This window comes from Podarcis pityusensis, assembly GCF_964106645.2.
Source record: "Podarcis pityusensis genome assembly, chromosome: 2".
NCBI lineage: Eukaryota > Metazoa > Chordata > Lepidosauria > Squamata > Lacertidae > Podarcis > Podarcis pityusensis.
Genome location: NC_138029.1, coordinates 10,486,569 through 10,503,701, shown reverse-complemented (window position 1 = coordinate 10,503,701; position 17,133 = coordinate 10,486,569). Strand labels below are relative to the sequence as shown.

At 44.4% G+C, this 17,133-nt stretch overlaps 1 protein-coding gene and 1 long non-coding RNA gene across 8 annotated transcripts in view; both read right to left on the bottom strand.

Annotated features, from left to right (window-relative positions):
• Nucleotides 1–2,094: 2,094 nt before the first annotated feature.
• LIMA1 (LIM domain and actin binding 1) overlaps nt 2,095–17,133 on the bottom strand; it is a 70,689-nt gene continuing 55,650 nt past the window's right edge. For all 7 annotated transcript variants that reach the window (XM_080994486.1, XM_080994483.1, XM_080994485.1 and 4 more), the window contains 4 exons: nt 13,960–14,008; nt 12,707–12,822; nt 6,661–6,794; nt 2,095–4,423 (listed from right to left, as the gene is read on the bottom strand). In XM_080994486.1, coding sequence (XP_080850612.1) covers nt 3,418–4,423; nt 6,661–6,794; nt 12,707–12,822; nt 13,960–14,008 — 1,305 coding nt within the window. In that variant the 3' untranslated portion in view covers nt 2,095–3,417. The remainder of the gene's footprint in view (nt 4,424–6,660; nt 6,795–12,706; nt 12,823–13,959; nt 14,009–17,133) is intronic.
• Nucleotides 10,192–12,367, bottom strand: LOC308471238. Its single transcript, XR_013982829.1, has 2 exons — nt 11,455–12,367; nt 10,192–11,189 (listed from the first exon to the last, which is right to left on the bottom strand). It is a non-coding gene; the product is annotated as an uncharacterized lncRNA (long non-coding RNA).

The following is a 17,133-nucleotide window of genomic DNA, read 5'->3' as shown; positions in this document are numbered from 1 at the left end:
CACAAGGAGAAGGGGACGACAGAGGACGAGGTGGTTGGACACTGTTCTCAAAGCTACCGGCATGAGTTTGACCAAACTGTGGGAGGCAGTGGAAGATAGGAGTGCATGGCGTGTTCTGGTCCATGGGGTCTTGAAGAGTCGGACACGAGTAAGCGACAACAAAATCATAGCTCCTCTCAGTCTCCTCTCTTCCAGGCTAAATAAGCTCCTTCAACCGTTCCTCTTATACAGGCATAGGCAAACCCGGCCCTTCAGATGTTTTGGGACTACGACTCCCATCATCCCTAGCTAACAGGAACAGTGGTCAGGGATGATGGGAGTTGTAGTCCCAAAACTTCTGGAGGGCTGAGTTTGCTTATGCCTGCTCTTATAGCTTAGTTTCCAGACCCTTGATTGTCTTGGTTGCCCTCCTCTGCACACATTCCAGCTTGTCAACATCCTTCTTAAGTTGTGGCATGAACCAAGAGCATATAAAAATGCTCATATAAATGCAGCATATAAAAAGCTTTAGAAAAAAAAATGTTTAGTTAGCATAATCAAATGGAAGAACTTTGAGGTGCTTGCATTTTGCACACAACAGAATTATTTCATGTGTGATTTTGTTTTGCTGAGGGAACCACTGTGTGTGCGTGTGTGCACACATAAAGTCCCTGTTTTTGCACTTATGTGGGTGTTAAAAGGTATTAGCTTTGGTCATAGCACAGATGAGGTCAAGAATGGGTATCCATGTGAGAAGCAATACAATATGTGTTGAGTTGACCTGTTGCCAGCACTGTAATTCCAGGATTTAATTCCAACCCGTTCTTAGGGTTTTATAGAAGACTTTAGTAACTTGGGTTGGATTTAGAATAAAGAGAGAAGTCAGAAGAACTCCCATCGTGCCTCAAAAGGCTAAATCTGTTTAATTCTGGAGCAGCACGTTCCCCACCCCCAATAAACAGCTGACCAAGCATACATTTAACAGAGTGCTCTGTTTTACCAGTGCTTTATTCCCATTGTTTTTTTAAACACAAATGCATTTAATCACTAGGTAACCCCCGTGACCTCCTTATATATTAGCTCGAGAGCTGTTCAGATGGAGAGTTCAGACATGGTTGTGCCTACAAGCCTTGACATTTCTCTAGCAACTGGCATTTAAGTCACATTCCAGAATTAATTCCTTCTGTCGCCATCTGGCACAAGTGGCCGTTATCCCTGCTGTTAAACAAACCACACCTCCCCAATTCATTATCAAATCAATTCTGACAATGCAAATTTAGCACCCAGACAATGTGCTCAGGTTCGGTGTGGTAGAAATAACCCTCCCTAACTCACTTGAAGCCATTGTGAGTAGAATTTTACATCCCCAATGCACATACCCCCCCCCCCAATGTTACTGATGTATGCTTGCTATTAGAGAAGGGATAGTGTTCGTTTGTGAATATTTTAATGGGGACAATATCTGTTAATTTTGAAACCCCATCTAGCAAAATAACTGGAACCAAACACACTAGACGAAAATGGTCGTGGATGTTTGCTCATATGTCTGTTGTCTTCCGTTACACCTTTCGAACAGGTACATCTCATGTTCTACAAAACTCAGAAGCACACTGGACATCTTATCTCTTTACCATATTACAAGCACAACAGTGCCACCTACTGGTTTTAAAAGGTAAAGGTAAAGGTACCCCTGCCCGTACGGGCCAGTCTTGACAGACTATAGGGTTGTGCGCTCATCTCACTCTAGAGGCCGGGAGCCAGCGCTGTCCGCACACACTTCCGGGTCACGTGGCCAGCGTGACGAAGCTACTCTGGCGAGCCAGAGCCGCACACGGAAACGCCGTTTACCTTCCCGCTAGTAAGCGGTCCCTATTTATCTACTTGCACCCGAGGGTGCTTTCAAACTGCTAGGTTGGCAGGCGCTGGGACTGAGCAACGGGAGCTCACCCCACCGCAGGGATTCGAACTGCCGACCGACCATACGATCGGCAAGCCCTAAGCGCTGAGGTTTAACCCACAGCGCCACTGGTTTTAAGCTAGGTACTAAAATCTTCTCAGCGGTCTTCTCTCGCCTTCCTGACCATCTCATGGCAAAGAAAAGTCTGGATTAGAAACTTCCAACAATAAAAATGACCAGAGCCTTTATTGAATAAAAATGTTTCATACTTAGCAAGATTGGTAAGAAAGCAGAATATTTTACAACTCTAAAATATAGTTAGAGCTAATCTCAGTGAATACATTACAAAAAGATTAAAAACTATTTAGGTAAAACCCTTTTAACCCCATCTCAAAATACTATGATTTATAAAATACCATGCAGTCAAGTCGAAAAGCACTAAAAGCACAATGCTAGGAATCAGTCCCAAGAAATTCCCACTGTTTCATCTATTTTGTCATTGCGGAGATTTTTGCGTGCAGCATCTTTCATGTGGACTCTTACACCTGGCAGTTTGGGTACACGTAGAATTGCTTAAAACGTACACAGTTTTCAGAAAAAAGGAGAAGCAAAGTTTCAAGTAGAAAACATTATTTGGAAAGACAAACATGGAATGAAAGTAGCAATGCCCTGCAGACAGAAGCTTTGCCCTCTACAAAATCCTTCCCTTAGCATTGCTCCAGTAGATTAAAATGCTGTGCTTCTAAGCCCAGGTATGAGACAGATCCTCTTTTTCACTGGCCAGCCAGCTGATTCGAGATTCACCTGGACCGTAATGCACAACAAGTCATATACAAAAAGAGCCTAATGCAAAGACAGTTCTCTCCTGATGGCTGCCAAGTAAACATAGCTTCCCCCTAAAACCATGCTGCTGACTTTTATTTCAGATACTGTCATTATCTAGAAGAGACAGTGTTTTCACTATGCAAAAATGTATCTATTGTGCCTTTACACATACATTATTAAAGTGCAGTCATTGCCATTTAAACGGTTCCCCAAGTGCCCTTCGAAACTGGTCCCTAAGCACTGCAGTAACATAGTTAAGTGGTAATAGTCCTGTATCTCAGAAAGCCCCATTCTCCGTCAAGCTCGCCTTTGGGGAATATAGTGACATCCTGCAAAAAATGGCTGAAAACTACCAGAAGCAGAAGAGAATAAAGGTGGCATTTAAGCTGACCAGGTTACAGAGCAGAATTCAGAAATGTACAGGGTTGTGTTGTTGTTTTGCTCAATTGAGGCAGCTTTTCCCACAACGATTTTATGCATACTATCCGTTTTCCCAAATTTGGTTAAAATTCTTGCAGGTTCCCAACAAGCTTTCCTATAAAATTCGGATCTGAGCAAGTTTTTATGGTTCCCTTATGCATCAGCCTGCAGCACGGTCTCTCTTTCAGCAAGGGAAGCCACTCTAGGAAGAAAACAAAAAAACCCCAAATGCTAAACACACCAATTTTAAGGCCCAGCACCCTGCAGTTAAGTTCTTTAGTGAAAGAGTGTCCCATTTATTCCTCGTCTTCTTCCTCTTCGCCGTAGTATCTGTTCCGCTTGATCTGCTCTTCCACAGTCAATTCTTCCAGGTCTTCACCTTCAAAAAACCCAACGTCTTGGGATTTGCGATTTGGGCTAGCGGATAATTCTTTTACAGCAGTTGAATTCAAGACAGAATGCTTAGGGGGCGTATGGAATGGCGCTTCCTTCTCCAGTGAGGCTGGCTCTCCTGCCGCCTTTTCTTCTTCTTCTTCCTCATCCGTGTCGCCACTCCTCTGCCCGTTTTCAACCAAGATCTCTTCGCCACCCGCTTCTTCTCCTTTCCCCCCATCCAGCTCTTTATCTCCCTCGCCCAGGTGTGGATCAGCCACGTTGCTCTTTCCCTCTGGCTTGCTTTCCACCGCCAATTCCGGTGCCGGTTCCTCCGTTTGTCTGACCGTGCTCCTTTCAGCCTTGGGAGGAGACGCGTTTTCAGTTCTATTGCTCTTTACGGATATGGTTCTAAATGAGGCAGCGACTGTAAACGGACGGCTCCTTTCTTTCAGCGACGACGACCGTCGCAGCTTTTTAAGGTCTTGGTCCACGTCTTCCTGATGATCCGGCTTAGCGATTTCATCTTCCGGGGGCCACTTGGGTTTCAGCACCTTGATGCCTTCTTCCAAAACACTTCCTTGGCTGCCTTGTTCGGGAGGAGGCGGCCAAGCAATCTTCAGCTTCTTGGTTTCCGCCGGCCTCTCTTCCTTCTCAAGCAAACCGGCGGCTTTTGCTTCCATGGTGGCTGCCAGAATCCCAACTTTTGCAATCGGGGCATCTTCCACGCCGGGACTTTGGGGCCCTTCCTCAGCGTTTCCAACGCTGGCGGGTTTCTCCTGGGATTCTTCGCTCTCCGTTTTGCTTGCCCACAGCTCCTTGTGTGGCTTATGCCCAAAGCCTTCGTCGTAGTTGCCTTTGGCCTTGAAGAGCTGGTTAAAATGTGGCTTGCAGTAAACGTTCCCATGCAGAGATGCATATGTTCCAATGCTGTACAAGGGGGGAAACACACAATTATTAGCACCTTCAGTATCTTGCAAGAGAAGAAATTAATAACCAAGTCAACCAAGATGTTTAAAAGGTTGGATGTGTAAAGAATTAAGTTTGTTGTTATTGTTTATCTGTTTATTGTTTTTCTTCTTTCATTTATTGATCAATTTTTCTTTTCCCCCCTATTTTTGTGTGTCACTCTGCTTTGTGGTTTTTGTTATTATTGTGGAAAATCTAATAATTTTTTATTAAAAAAAAAGAGAGAGAAGAAATAATAACCATCTCAGAATGTACTAATTCAGCAGCTCTGCAGGTACAAGTTGCTGGGAGCCACGGGTGCGAAGAGTGCTCTCGCACTCAGCTCCTGCTTTCAGACCTGCCACAGGCATCTGGTGGAACTGAAATATTGAACTGAAATACTTTATTGTCACTTGTATGACTTGTATATAGTGAGATTACAGAAGCACCCCCCACTCAGCTCTCTTAGTCTCCACCCCCATCGTTCAGCCCGGATACCGAGATCCAGCGCCGAGGGCCTTCTGGCGGTTCCCTCATTGTGAGAAGTGAGGTTACAGGGAACCAGAGGACCTTTTCGGTAGTGGCGCCCACCCTGTGGAATGCCCTCCCATCAGATGTGAAGGAAATAAGCAGCTATCCTATCTTTAAAAGACATCTGAAGGTAGCCCTGTTCAGGGAAGTTTTTAATATTTAATGCTGTACTGTTTTTAACATTTGATTGGGAGCCGCCCAGAGTGGCTGGGGAAACTCAGCCAGATGGGTGAGGTATAAATAATAAATTATTATTATTATTATTATTATTATTATTATTACTACTACTATTACTACTACTACTACTACTACTACTACTACTACCCTCGTTTACTGACGCACGCACACCAAACCCGAAAGTCAGTTGCCCTGTTGTTATCTTTTCATTCAGCAGTCTAACAGCCCACGGATAGAAGCTGTTCTTTAGGAGCTGCTATAAGCGTGCTTTTGTCTCTGGTGCTGTTAAGTGTGCTTTTGTCCACCAGAGAAGAATGGCAGATCAAGTGGATGGATTATGCAGAAATGGCTAAAATGACCGGAAGAATCAGAAATCAGGAAAATATATAACTGGTCTTAAAAGCCATTGTAAACAGTTAAAATTGTCAGTAGGATTGGAATAACACTTGCAGTTTAATGGTGGGTTTTGGACACAATGGAGAGGTAAAAGATTTGGATTATCATAAAAGATGCAGGAGGAAATGATTAACAATAGGACCCACAAAGGGGAGGAGGGAAGTCCAGGAGATTCTTTGGAATCTTGTTTTTATGTTGGATGTTGGATATGTGATTGTAAATTTTTAATCTGAAAAATCAAGTAAATAACTTTTTTAAAAAAAAAAGAAGTGTGCTTTTGTCAATAAAGAATTAACTATCAGCTCTTAACCTTCCTCGGCTGCGTGTGTGCAGGACACTCTCCCTGCTTTATTGTGTCGTATGCAGAAGTACCGTATTTTTCGCTCTGTAAGATGCACCCGACCATAAGACGCACCTAGTTTTTGGAGGAGGAAAACAAGAAAAAAAATATTCTCTCCCTCTCTGCCCAGTGCCTCTCCTGCAAAGTGGGAGGAAGGGGCTCTGTTTCTCCTCCCACATCGCTGAAGGGGCGCTGCACAGCGTTCCCTCTCTGCGCAGTGCCCCTGTAGTGAAGCGGCAGGAGAAATGGAGCCCCTTCCATTTCTCCTCCCGCTTCGCTGAAGGGGCGCTGCGCAGAGAGGGAAAGCTGCTCAGCGCCTCTCCAGCAAAGCAAATCCAGGAGAGCAAGAGGGATCGGTGCGCACCGATCCCTCTTGCTCTCCTGGCTTCAGCGAAAGCAATGCAAAGCCTCCTGAGCGCAGTGGGAGCGCTCCCACTGTGCTCAGGAGGCTTCGGGCGACTATCCCTGAAGCCAGGAGAGCTCTCCTGGCTTCAGCGAAAGCTGCGCAGTCTGCATTCGCTCCTTGCTCCATAAGACGCACACACATTTCCCCTTCCTTTTTAGGAGCGGAAAAGTGCATCTTATAGAACAAAAAATACGGTACATCCTTGGATTGTAGATTCCTTGGGAGCTCTTAAGAACCACCTGAAAACCATGCCCACCTTGCTTTTCTCAGCACCTAAACATTGCCCTTTCCTAACCCACACTAGAGAGTTAATCTTACAGTAGCCTTTTTAGATATAAAAAAGAAGTGGGCTCTCCCTGAAGGACTTACGTGAGTTTGCTGTTGCAGTAAGAACAGCGGAAACAGCTGATATGGTATACTTGCTGGTTGGCAAAGAGACGCTCCATTGGGTAGACAGTCTTCTTACACGCAACACAACTTTCCTTAGCCGGCAACTGGAACTTCTGGCGGAAGAAAAGTTGGCAAGTAGTACAGGGTTCAATGCAAAACTCCCAACAAGGCTGACAGTCAGTCCTAGCAGAGCCTCCTTCTGAAGCAGTGTTTCCCAAACTTGGGTCTCCAGCTGTTTTTGGACTACAACTCCCATCAACCCTAGCTAGCAAGATCAGTGGTCAGGGGCGATGGGAATTGTAGTCCAAAAGCAGGTGGAGACCCAAGCTTGAGAAGAGCTGTTCTCAATAAAATAAGGGGGACATGTGGCCTTCCAGATGTTGTTGCGTTCCAACACTTCCATCAGCCCCAATAGGATGGCTCATGATTAGGAATGATGGGAGTTGTAGTGAAACATTGTTGTAGCGCAACGTATTGAGAGCCACACATTTCCCCGTCCCTATTCCAAAGCCAATACGCCAGGGGCTGCCAGCACACCACCCAGGCTAACCCAGATCTTGTGCTAATACTTCTGGAGCCAGCCCAAAATTAAAACACAAAAATATCGTATTTTTCACTCCATAAGGCACACCTGACCTTAAGACGCACCTAGTTTTCAGAGGAGGAAAACAGGGAAAAAATATTCTGAATCAAATGTTGTACTAAACTATTTAATAAGCTACTGGTATATCAGAGTGAGACTGAGAGGGACGGGAGCTGTATGTTTGTTTAGTGTGCATGCTCAAGGAACCAGCGGATCAGCTGAGACGCGGGGGATTTGCGTAATTTTCCCCTCGCCCTCATCCCCTGCCTTCCAGTCCCCAGCAGCCTTCCTATATTACCTCCTGATTTTCACTGCGCTCGTGGCTCAGAGCTCGAGGTTGGTGGGTTTTTTGTTGTTGCTGGTTGCTTAAATTTTATCCTTCCGGATCCAACCCCTCCTGTGCCCTGCTGTCCCTCTGCAGCCTCATTGCTCCGTTTAGGGAGCACGCGGACCTTTGCTAGCTGAGGCTGCTGCAGCTGTTGCTGGCTACGCACCGCTTTTAAAAGCGCCTGCTGGCTTTGAATCGCCTGCCTCCTCCCGGCTCACTGTAAAGCAAGCAAAGCTAGAGCCGCGCAAAACGGGACAGAAGCCCTGTAAGCGGCTCCCGCTTTGCTTGACTGCCATGGCTCCAGTCCAGTGCATGCGCTCCATAAGACGCACAGGCATTTCCCCTTTCTTTTTAGAAGGAAAAAAGTGCGTCTTATGGAGCGAAAAATACGGTAGGTTTAGGAAACATGGAACTGGCTGTCCAAACAACCCCTCCAATCTAAAGCACCCATAATTTGCACCCATCTTCATTCAGTCTCTCTATAGGAGTTGGTGAGGGTTAGGAGATGCAGGAGGGAAGGCAAAGTCAAAGTGGGCAGCGGCACTCAAATCTAAAAGGAGAAAGACAGATCTAGCAAGTTCACGCTGTATTCATCTGCTGATGTGGCAGATCAGATTCAAAACTGAAAAGGCAAGGCATACCAGCGTACTGAGCACCATCACCCCTCCATGTGCTCAAAGTTGGCTGTTCCCCTTTCTAAACGGCCGCAAAACTCTGATACGGGCCACGTCCACATCCTGCATTCAAAACACTCGTGCCACTTTCAACAGTACTGGCTCCACCCAAAGAATGCTGGGAACTGTAGTTTGTTAAAGGGGCTGAGAGTTGTCGGAAGATCCCTCCAAGAGCTCCAACTTCTCGGTTCTTTAGGGGATGCCATGACTGTTAAAGTGGCAGAAGAGTGCGTTAAATGTACGGCATATGGGTGGGACCACGTTTCCATTCGTTTCTCGGATTTAAAAGGGGAGCCGCTTTTCTATTTATTTATTTTTAAACGGAAAGCTGCCGAATGGCAATCGCAGGGAAGTCAATCCATTTGCATCTTTCTGCTTCAAGGAACTGTTCCCCCAGCCTGCCTTCTCCAGAGCTCACCCCCTGGGGAGGAAAAGTACATTTGGGTTGAATACAGGGAGGGTGCTAGATCTGCCTCCGCCCACAAAAACACAAAATGCGTACAATCTGAGAGACTGAAAGAGCAGAAGTAGCAGAGGAAATGGCTTTTAGCTCAGGTGGGCAGGCTGAAACAGCCCTGATTACATGTTTTACCTTCCAAACAGGAGCTAATATAGTTAAATGCCCCGCATTATTTTTTTTAAAAAAATCTACTTATGTTGAAAAAGCTTTGAAGCCTGGAACTTCAAGTGTTTTTTTAAAAGGTGGCAGCTGATGCAGGTAATCCCATATGAAACTTTTAAGCATGCATTGTGCCTGGCAAGTTGGATGTGCTACCCAGGCAAATACATTGGGACAGCAGCTACAAACCTAACAGATTTATTGTGCTGCCATACGGACAATACCTCCTAGGCTACGCTGTTGGTTTGATCAGCCCAGGGATGATTTTCCAAACTTGCAAAGGCATACCTGCTTTTCCTTTTAAAACAAAACCACCACCTTCTGTTGCACTGATAATCAGTAAAATCTCAATATTAACAGGATAATTTAAGCAGCGTGGAATATAGATCCCTCTAATGAAAGAAAGAATTTAGGCAATGTTGCTTGGCTGTCAAAAACTAGTTTTTCCCCAATTGCATCTGGGAACCAGACATTAGCATTTGCTGCAGCAGCATAAATTCCCCGTCCAACTTACATGCAAAAACCATGGAGGTTTTGGGGTGTGTAGAGGCAAGTTTCTTTTTCCAAGCACGCTACGATTAGCAACTACAGTGGAAGGGTGTGAAGTCCGGTTAATAAAAAGAGGAGGAGAACAGGCAAGAAAGCCGAGAGTCGAGCTCACATTAAAAAGGGAGGCAGGAGTAGAGATTAGGAACCAGGAGCAGGAAACAGAAGCTGGAAAAGACAAATGGCTATTTATAAACACATCTCTGGGCTGGAGTGAAAGCGCACTAAGATGTTCCCTGGGACAAAAACACTCTCATATTTACACTACGAGAAACATACTCAGCCAACAACTAAGTTGCAAAAGATCAAGGAGAAAAAGGTCTCTTTTAAGCAATAAATAGTATAAAGATGATAAACATTCAGTTCTGAATAATCATGAACCGAACATCGGAATTTTGTACACTTCATCTACAATATGGAAAGGGAAGCAGAAGGCCTTATGGACTGCTCGCAAGTTGTACAGTGAATTAACAGTTCCCTACTCAAAAAGCAAACACACCCTTTTGTCCCCGTCCCCCCCACTGCCCGGCACAGAATTCAATCAAGTATAATTAAAATCTGCGGGAAATATAGATCTGCACAAGATCAAGGTATTCTATCTATAGCATCATTTTACAGCTGCAAGGATTGGTAGCAATTTTGCAAAATGTGCGCACGTGAAAGTATATAGACAATCCAAGATTATTATTTCTTGATGGCGCTGGGGCTAAACTTCTGGAATATTGACTACAACCGTCTTAATTGCCTAAACATTTTAAAAAAAAACCTAGTTACTAAAATGCACATATTTGAGTCTGATGAATTATTAATGTAAGGAAGTTTAACAAGAACTGAAATTTTATTAACCATTAATATTCAAAGGAAAGGTTTACTACCAAAGATGTTGGTTTATTTTGATCCACCCTGTTAGGAGTTGAGGCAGGGTTGGGAAAGTGAGCAAAACATCTGATTATTAATAATAAAAACTGGTGATATATTTGTAAGTATGTAACACACAAATCCATAAAATTACAATTAAAGAAAAAAATGTAAAGCTGCATATCGGCGGTGCTTTACACCAGCAAGGATTAAGAAAACATCTGATTTCAGTACTACGGACTGTCAGATCTACAGCAAAATCAGTTACTTTCATGTATATATGAATAAGTTATTTTTCAGAATATGTTATTTTTTAGGGAAAGCTATTATTATTGGATTTACATGCCACATATCTGCCAAGGCACCCAAAGTAGTTTACAGTTTTAAATAATATTACCTTTATTTTCAGTGTACAACCTGTGTACAATGAAATTAACCGAACCTCCCTCCCCCCCACACAAACACACAATCTCATTGCAGTCCGTGTGCTTGTCGCACAACACACCAACCCCAAAAGTCAGTTGCACTATATTATTTTCCGTTCAGCAGCCTAACAGTCCATGGATAGAAACTGTTTCTTAGCCTATTGGTACGGCTGATTATACTTCTATATCTCCTGCCTGAGGGTAGAAGATTAAAGAGGTGCTGGCCAGGGTGTGAATCATCTCTGAGAATTTTTCTCGCTCTCCTAAGGCATCAATCCCTTGCGATGTCATCTAGCGGGCTCAGGGGACAGCCCATAATATCATGTGCTGTGTTCTTCACCACACTCTGTTCACAATCTGAACATTTTACCCAATAAATGCCTGGAAAGAACTAAGTCCTCTTCACAAAGGTGGCTCTGTTAACTGGTATAAGAAATGTAACTGATAAATATGATTTTGGCAGCCAGAATTCTTGCTGCATACAGTGGTGCCTCGCAAGACGAAATTAATCCGTTCCGCGAGTCTCTTCGTCTTGCGGTTTTTTCGTCTTGCGAAGCACGGCTATTAGCGGCTTAGCGGCTATTAACGGCTTAGCGGCTTTAAGAAAAAGGAAACAAACTCGCAAGAACTCGCAAGACGTTTCGTCTTGCGAAGCAAGCCCATAGGGAAATTCGTCTTGCGGAACGACTCAAAAAACGCAAAACCCTTTCGTCTAGCGAGGCATTCGTCTTGCGGGGCACCACTGTATAACTCAGCATCTATAAAAACACCTTTGTGCAGCTGGCTTTATAAAATGTGAGTAATGCTTATGGGAGGAAAAATTTGTTCACAGTGCAATAGGAAATCTAAATGCTACTGGCACCCTTTTATTACAAAACACAGACATAACAATGGTGCTGAATGTCATAATATGAGTTATTTTGTTCTCAATAAATTATTTCAATTAACTGCACAACAGGGCTATTGGAATAATTATGGTTTTTCAAGACATTTGGCGGGGGATCTTTTATTTGTATTCTTACAAGTTTCTTTTCATTTTTTTCAAGTATATGCATATAACATTTATTTTTGTATCTACATATTTGTCTGTGTTTAATAAAAAATATATTAAAGATCGCATAAATGTGAAATACCGTACTTTTCCATGTATAAGACTAGGTTTTTTTACTAAAAAATGTTTAAAAGGGGGGGTTAGTCTTATACATGGGGGCAATCTCCCCCCATTTTGTTAATTCTGAGTCTCCCAAAATAGGGGCGTCTTATACACGGGGGCGTCTTATACACGGAAAATACGGCATGTCATTTTTTTTAATGGCTCCGTGGCGCTGTGTGTTAAACCACAGAGCCTAGGGCTTGCCGATCAGAAGGTCAGCGGTTCGAATCCCCACGACGGGATGAGCTCCCATTATTTGGTCCCAGCTCCTGCCAACATAGCAGTTCGAAAGCACGTCACAGTGCAAGTAGATAAATAGGTACCGCTCCAGCAGGAAGGTAAACAGCGTTTCCGTGTGCTGCTCTGGTTTGCCAGAAGTGGCTTAGTCATGCTGACCACATGACCCGGAAGCTGTATGCCGGCTCCCTCGGCCAATAAAGCGAGATGAGCGCCGCAACCCCAGAGTCGGTCACGATTGGACCTATCCTATCAGGGGTCAGGGGTCCTATCAGGAGAGCTTCAGCTTCTAAGTTTTGAAGGGTGCCCAGAACCACTGCACAGAATGCTTTGTTTTCCTTCTCTGAAGTTCCTTGCATATTTCAAACTGAGGGTTGCATCCAGGGCTCCCCCCCCCCGACCCCAGCCGGAGCTCGCCGGAACTCAATTCCGGCACCTCTCAGGTGGGCACTATTGCCATTCTAAGAGAACAAGGGAGGTGTTCCTGCTGAGTTCCAGCTCCTCTTTTTCTAGAAAATATCCAATGCTTTGCATGCAGAGACCCACTCGCTTTTCTCCTGTGTCGACCACTGCTACCGAAAAAAGCTATCCACTGTACCTACCTTCACGGCTTTTGGGGGAGAGGTGTCCGTCTGGCTAGATGCTCTAGAATCGGGACTTTGTTGTTTGGCATAGACAGACCTCGGGGCGTCCGTTTCTTTCTGGAACTTGAACCCAGCTAGAAGAGGGGAAGATAATCTTATTAGTATCTGCCACTTAAAACTCAAACGATTTTGTTTACATCCTGAATTGAGGACAGCACAACTAAATGCAGCGCAAGATGGGCAACTGATCTCACTTGGAACAAACGGAAAACCAGATGCAAGCAATTCAAAGACAGTCTCAGCTACTTCAGATGCTGCGTTTTCTTCACAAATGGAAACCCCTTTGAGACAAATACTGGAGCATAATGGGCTTCAAACATTTTGGCCCAAAGGGAATTATTTTCTTAACACGTAAAAGGATGATGATACTTAGGTGAGGTGGGGCAGAATTAAATGTCTGCAGAGCTCAATAAGGGGGTCAGAGGTATAATCTAGGCCTGAAAACCTGCCCACTGTCTGGAATTTGTCATCCAAAAGTCCTGTGAGAGATACATCAGCATCCATTCATAAGAATACACTTGGAACTGGTGTGGCTGGCTTGCATGTTTCTGTCATACAATGTGGCCAAAACTGATTTTCAGGAAAATAGGAAACTTTGTATGGAAGAGGGTGCAGAGAGACAGACAGGCCTGAGGTGGGCACATGCAGAAGTACAGGCAGTGGAAGAAAAATATTAACAGCATTTTGTAAAAAGAAATTGTCACTTCAACCAATTCTACAAAATTCTGTAAAAACTTTGATTTCCTCTCTTAGCAGCGGAAATGGGAAACTTTTGACTCCTGCCTTTGGGGTGGCCAACTTGAGTAAAATATTAGTGCGGGGAGGAAGCAAGCACTGCCCTGTATAATCGATCACATGATGTGATACACAGACACTATTTGAAGGGCAATGCTCATCAACCGGGGGGGGCAGTCCCCTCAAATATTTTAGGAGGGGGGCAAAGCCCCTAGGAGTTGGCTCCTATGCCTGCCATAACATCCAGATTTAGAAATATCCAGGAGGCAAAAATGACTGGAATCTATGGTTTCAGAAGACAAAGCAGCTATTTCATTCGGTTAATTTCATTGTACACAGGTTGTACATTGACAATAAAGCTATTATTATTATTATTATTATTATTATTATTATTATTATTAATCTACACCTAGACACCAAAAGCCAAGTGAAATATGAGTCAATTTCTTATTGCAGGGGATGGATTAAAAACTTACGAGTGCCATCTTCGCAGAGACTGGAATTCAGACCATCTACTATGGAAATCTGTAGCAGGGGGGAACATATAAATGATCAGTTCTTCAGTACATGAATATCCTCACTTGTCTGCTCCCAACACACCATTATTGTTTAATATATTAAAGAGAAGAAATATTTAGACAAGGCACAACTGAAACAGGCCAATAAGATGTGTACAGCGCAAGGCAGACGGTGGTCAGATGCGAAGAACACAGAAACTTTGCCACATCCAACTCAGAGATCTGTGTCGCCCAAAAGCCCTTAGATTCTACATTTCAGTTGCCTTAACATAGGGTGGAAAGGGAAATGATTCATCCACTGAAGCTCCTAATTTGCAGAGACCATAGTTTCACCTGGCCTAAGTACCTTCTCATTGCCATTTCATCTTGATACTATCACTGCTGAGGCAGAGCCAAATCCAGGTGGCTCAACAACAAATTCAGGACCATACCTGTCCCTCGGTGCCAACCTCAACAGCGTAACAGGTGTTTAAAGATGACAGCACCGATTTAAATGTCTGCGTTGCCTACTTAGGTATGAAGTCACTGTATCAGCTGAAAGAAACCACTGAGTCCACTGTACAACACTGTTTCTCAAACTGGGGTCGCCAGATGTTTTTGGACTACAACTCCCATGATCCCTAGCAACCAGGACCAGTGATAAGGGATGATGGAAATTGTAGTCCAAAAACAGCTGGAGGCCCAAGTTTGGGAAACACTGCATTTCTTTACTATAGCATCTCAGAGAAAGCGTAACCGCTTGAATGAAAAAGGAACTCAAGGCCATATACCAATTTTTATTTTTTGAGCAAATTCTTGGCCCTTTGAAAATTAAAGATGTCTGCTGTTTTTGTTTCTCACCGCTGTGGCGATGTGTTTTTCAAAGCCAGCTTTGTCCTATTTTCACCAACAAAACATCTTTGAAGACCTAAAAAGTGGCTGGTCTCAAAACAGTCTAACAGCAGTTGTAGCCATTTCCGCCTTGGAAGACTACGCTACCGAGAGGGCAGGAGACATGTGAATTTATGAGCTACAAAGAGATCTTCCTTGGATAAGGTTGATGACTGTTGAGATTATCCAATCTACAGACCCAGAGATAAAAAAATTGCCTCAACTATACTAAGGATTTGAGGTCAAGATAGATAATTGGAAATGACCTCAATCCATCAGAAGGCCCAATAGCATGCCTCTCCCAGTGGATTATCCACTGCAGACACAGCTGCTGCTGAGAGATGATTCTCAATGTACAAGGGCCTTCCCTATACACCTAAACCTGGAATTTGGGGTGCAGGTGGCGCTGTGGTCTAAACCACCAAGCCTCTTGGGCTTGCCGATCAGAAGGTCAGCGGTTCGAATCCCCATGACGGGTTGAGTTCCCGTTGCTCTGTCCCAGCTCTCCTGTCAACCTAGCAATTCGAAAGCACACCAGTGCAAGTAGATAAATAGGTACCGCTGCAGCGGGAAGGTAAACAGCATTTCCGTGCGCTCTGGTTTCCGTCACAGTGTTCCATTGTACCAGAAGTGGTTTAGCCATGATGGCCACCTGTCCCAGGAAGCTGTCTGTGGACAAATGCCGGCTCCCTCGGCCTGAAAGCTAGATGAGCGCCACAACCCCATAGTCGCTTTTCACTGGACTTAACTGTCCAGGAGTCCTTTACCTTTACCTTCTTAAATCTGGAATCTTAGGCATATAGCCACTGGTTTGAATACTGGGCTACCTCAAAGCATCCCATGATGCTCTAATGAGAGAGAGAGAGAGAGAGAGAGAGAGAGAGCGCGCAAACTGATCACTTTTAACCTCTAGCTATGGTTGCCATGCTACCACAGCGCTCCAAAACCCAGAGGTACAGGTATTGCTGTATCTTTACTACACACCTACAGGCTACAGGAAATCGCCTTCCCAAGCTGTTAACACACAGTCATTGTAGAGTCTGAAGGGACCATGACTGCCATCTAGACCAACCCCCTGCAATGCAGGAATTTTTTACCCAACGTGGGGCTTGATGCCGCAACCCCGAGATTCAGTGTCTCACGCTCTACCAATTGAACTATCTCCCAGGTAGGTGCAGGGCCAGTGGTATGAATAAAACCCTACATCGCGGCCCCCACAATACTGCTAGAATCTCTTGATTCATATATACGATTATATTAGTTGATACTGCTTTGTATCCTGCCTATATGTGGACATTTTCCAAGCCACCATCCCCTCAGCAGCAGCTTCTGCTACAGACATTTGCTTTTCTTTGAATTCAGGGCAATTATAAGGAAGAAGGGGCTAAAGTCGTAACACAAGAGTGCCATTTCCCTCCTCTAGGATGTCTGCTCTATTAAATAAAATGCAGCTTAAGGCTGCTCACACTAAGGAACTAAATACGCCATAATAAGCTTAACGGTGTAAATTAGCTAGATGCTACTAACAACTGGAAGCCCCATTCCGAGCAACAGAACTGTTAAGAATTAGTTAGGAAGCACATAAGCTGGGATAAACACACTGTGCTCATTTGACTCGTTTTGGGAACAGATCCCTAAGCATTCAACAGTGTCAGGGAGCTCCCGGCAAAAGGGTGATACTCCTGTGATACCAGGGGAACCCAAAAAGCACTTCTTTCTGCATGCAAACTAAAGGGTGTGTGTGCAAATAAGCACATGGGTTAGGCTTATGAAATATTTCCACTCATTTCCCACGTCCAGCTAGGACAGAAGGCCAACACGTTTTACATGGGTGTTTGAAAAGACAAGTGCCAACACATTCTCACCCCTCCCCTACCTCACCCCAGTCTATTCAGCGTTCTTGCATGTGCTCATCAGCCCATCATGCAAGTGCTTAGTCACGATACGGTAGGGCTGCCATATGCCTGGATTTTCCCAGATGTTACTGGGATTTCAAAGGCGGAATTGACTTCCGAGGGGAATTTCTGAAAGGCAGCGCTTTGCCCTGGATCTTGGGCCAGCCAATCGAAAAATTGTGGGGGGTTTTGGCATATTTTAAAAGAGAAAAGCTCAACAGTTTTGGGAGTCTTCCTTTGAGGTTTTCCTGGTTTCTGCTTTTCGAAATATGGCAACCCTACCATAGGGAGGAAATAATGCCTATAAACGTAAGAGTTATTCACTCTTTCAAATCCGCAGGAAGAGGCCTTTCATTCAGACCATCCA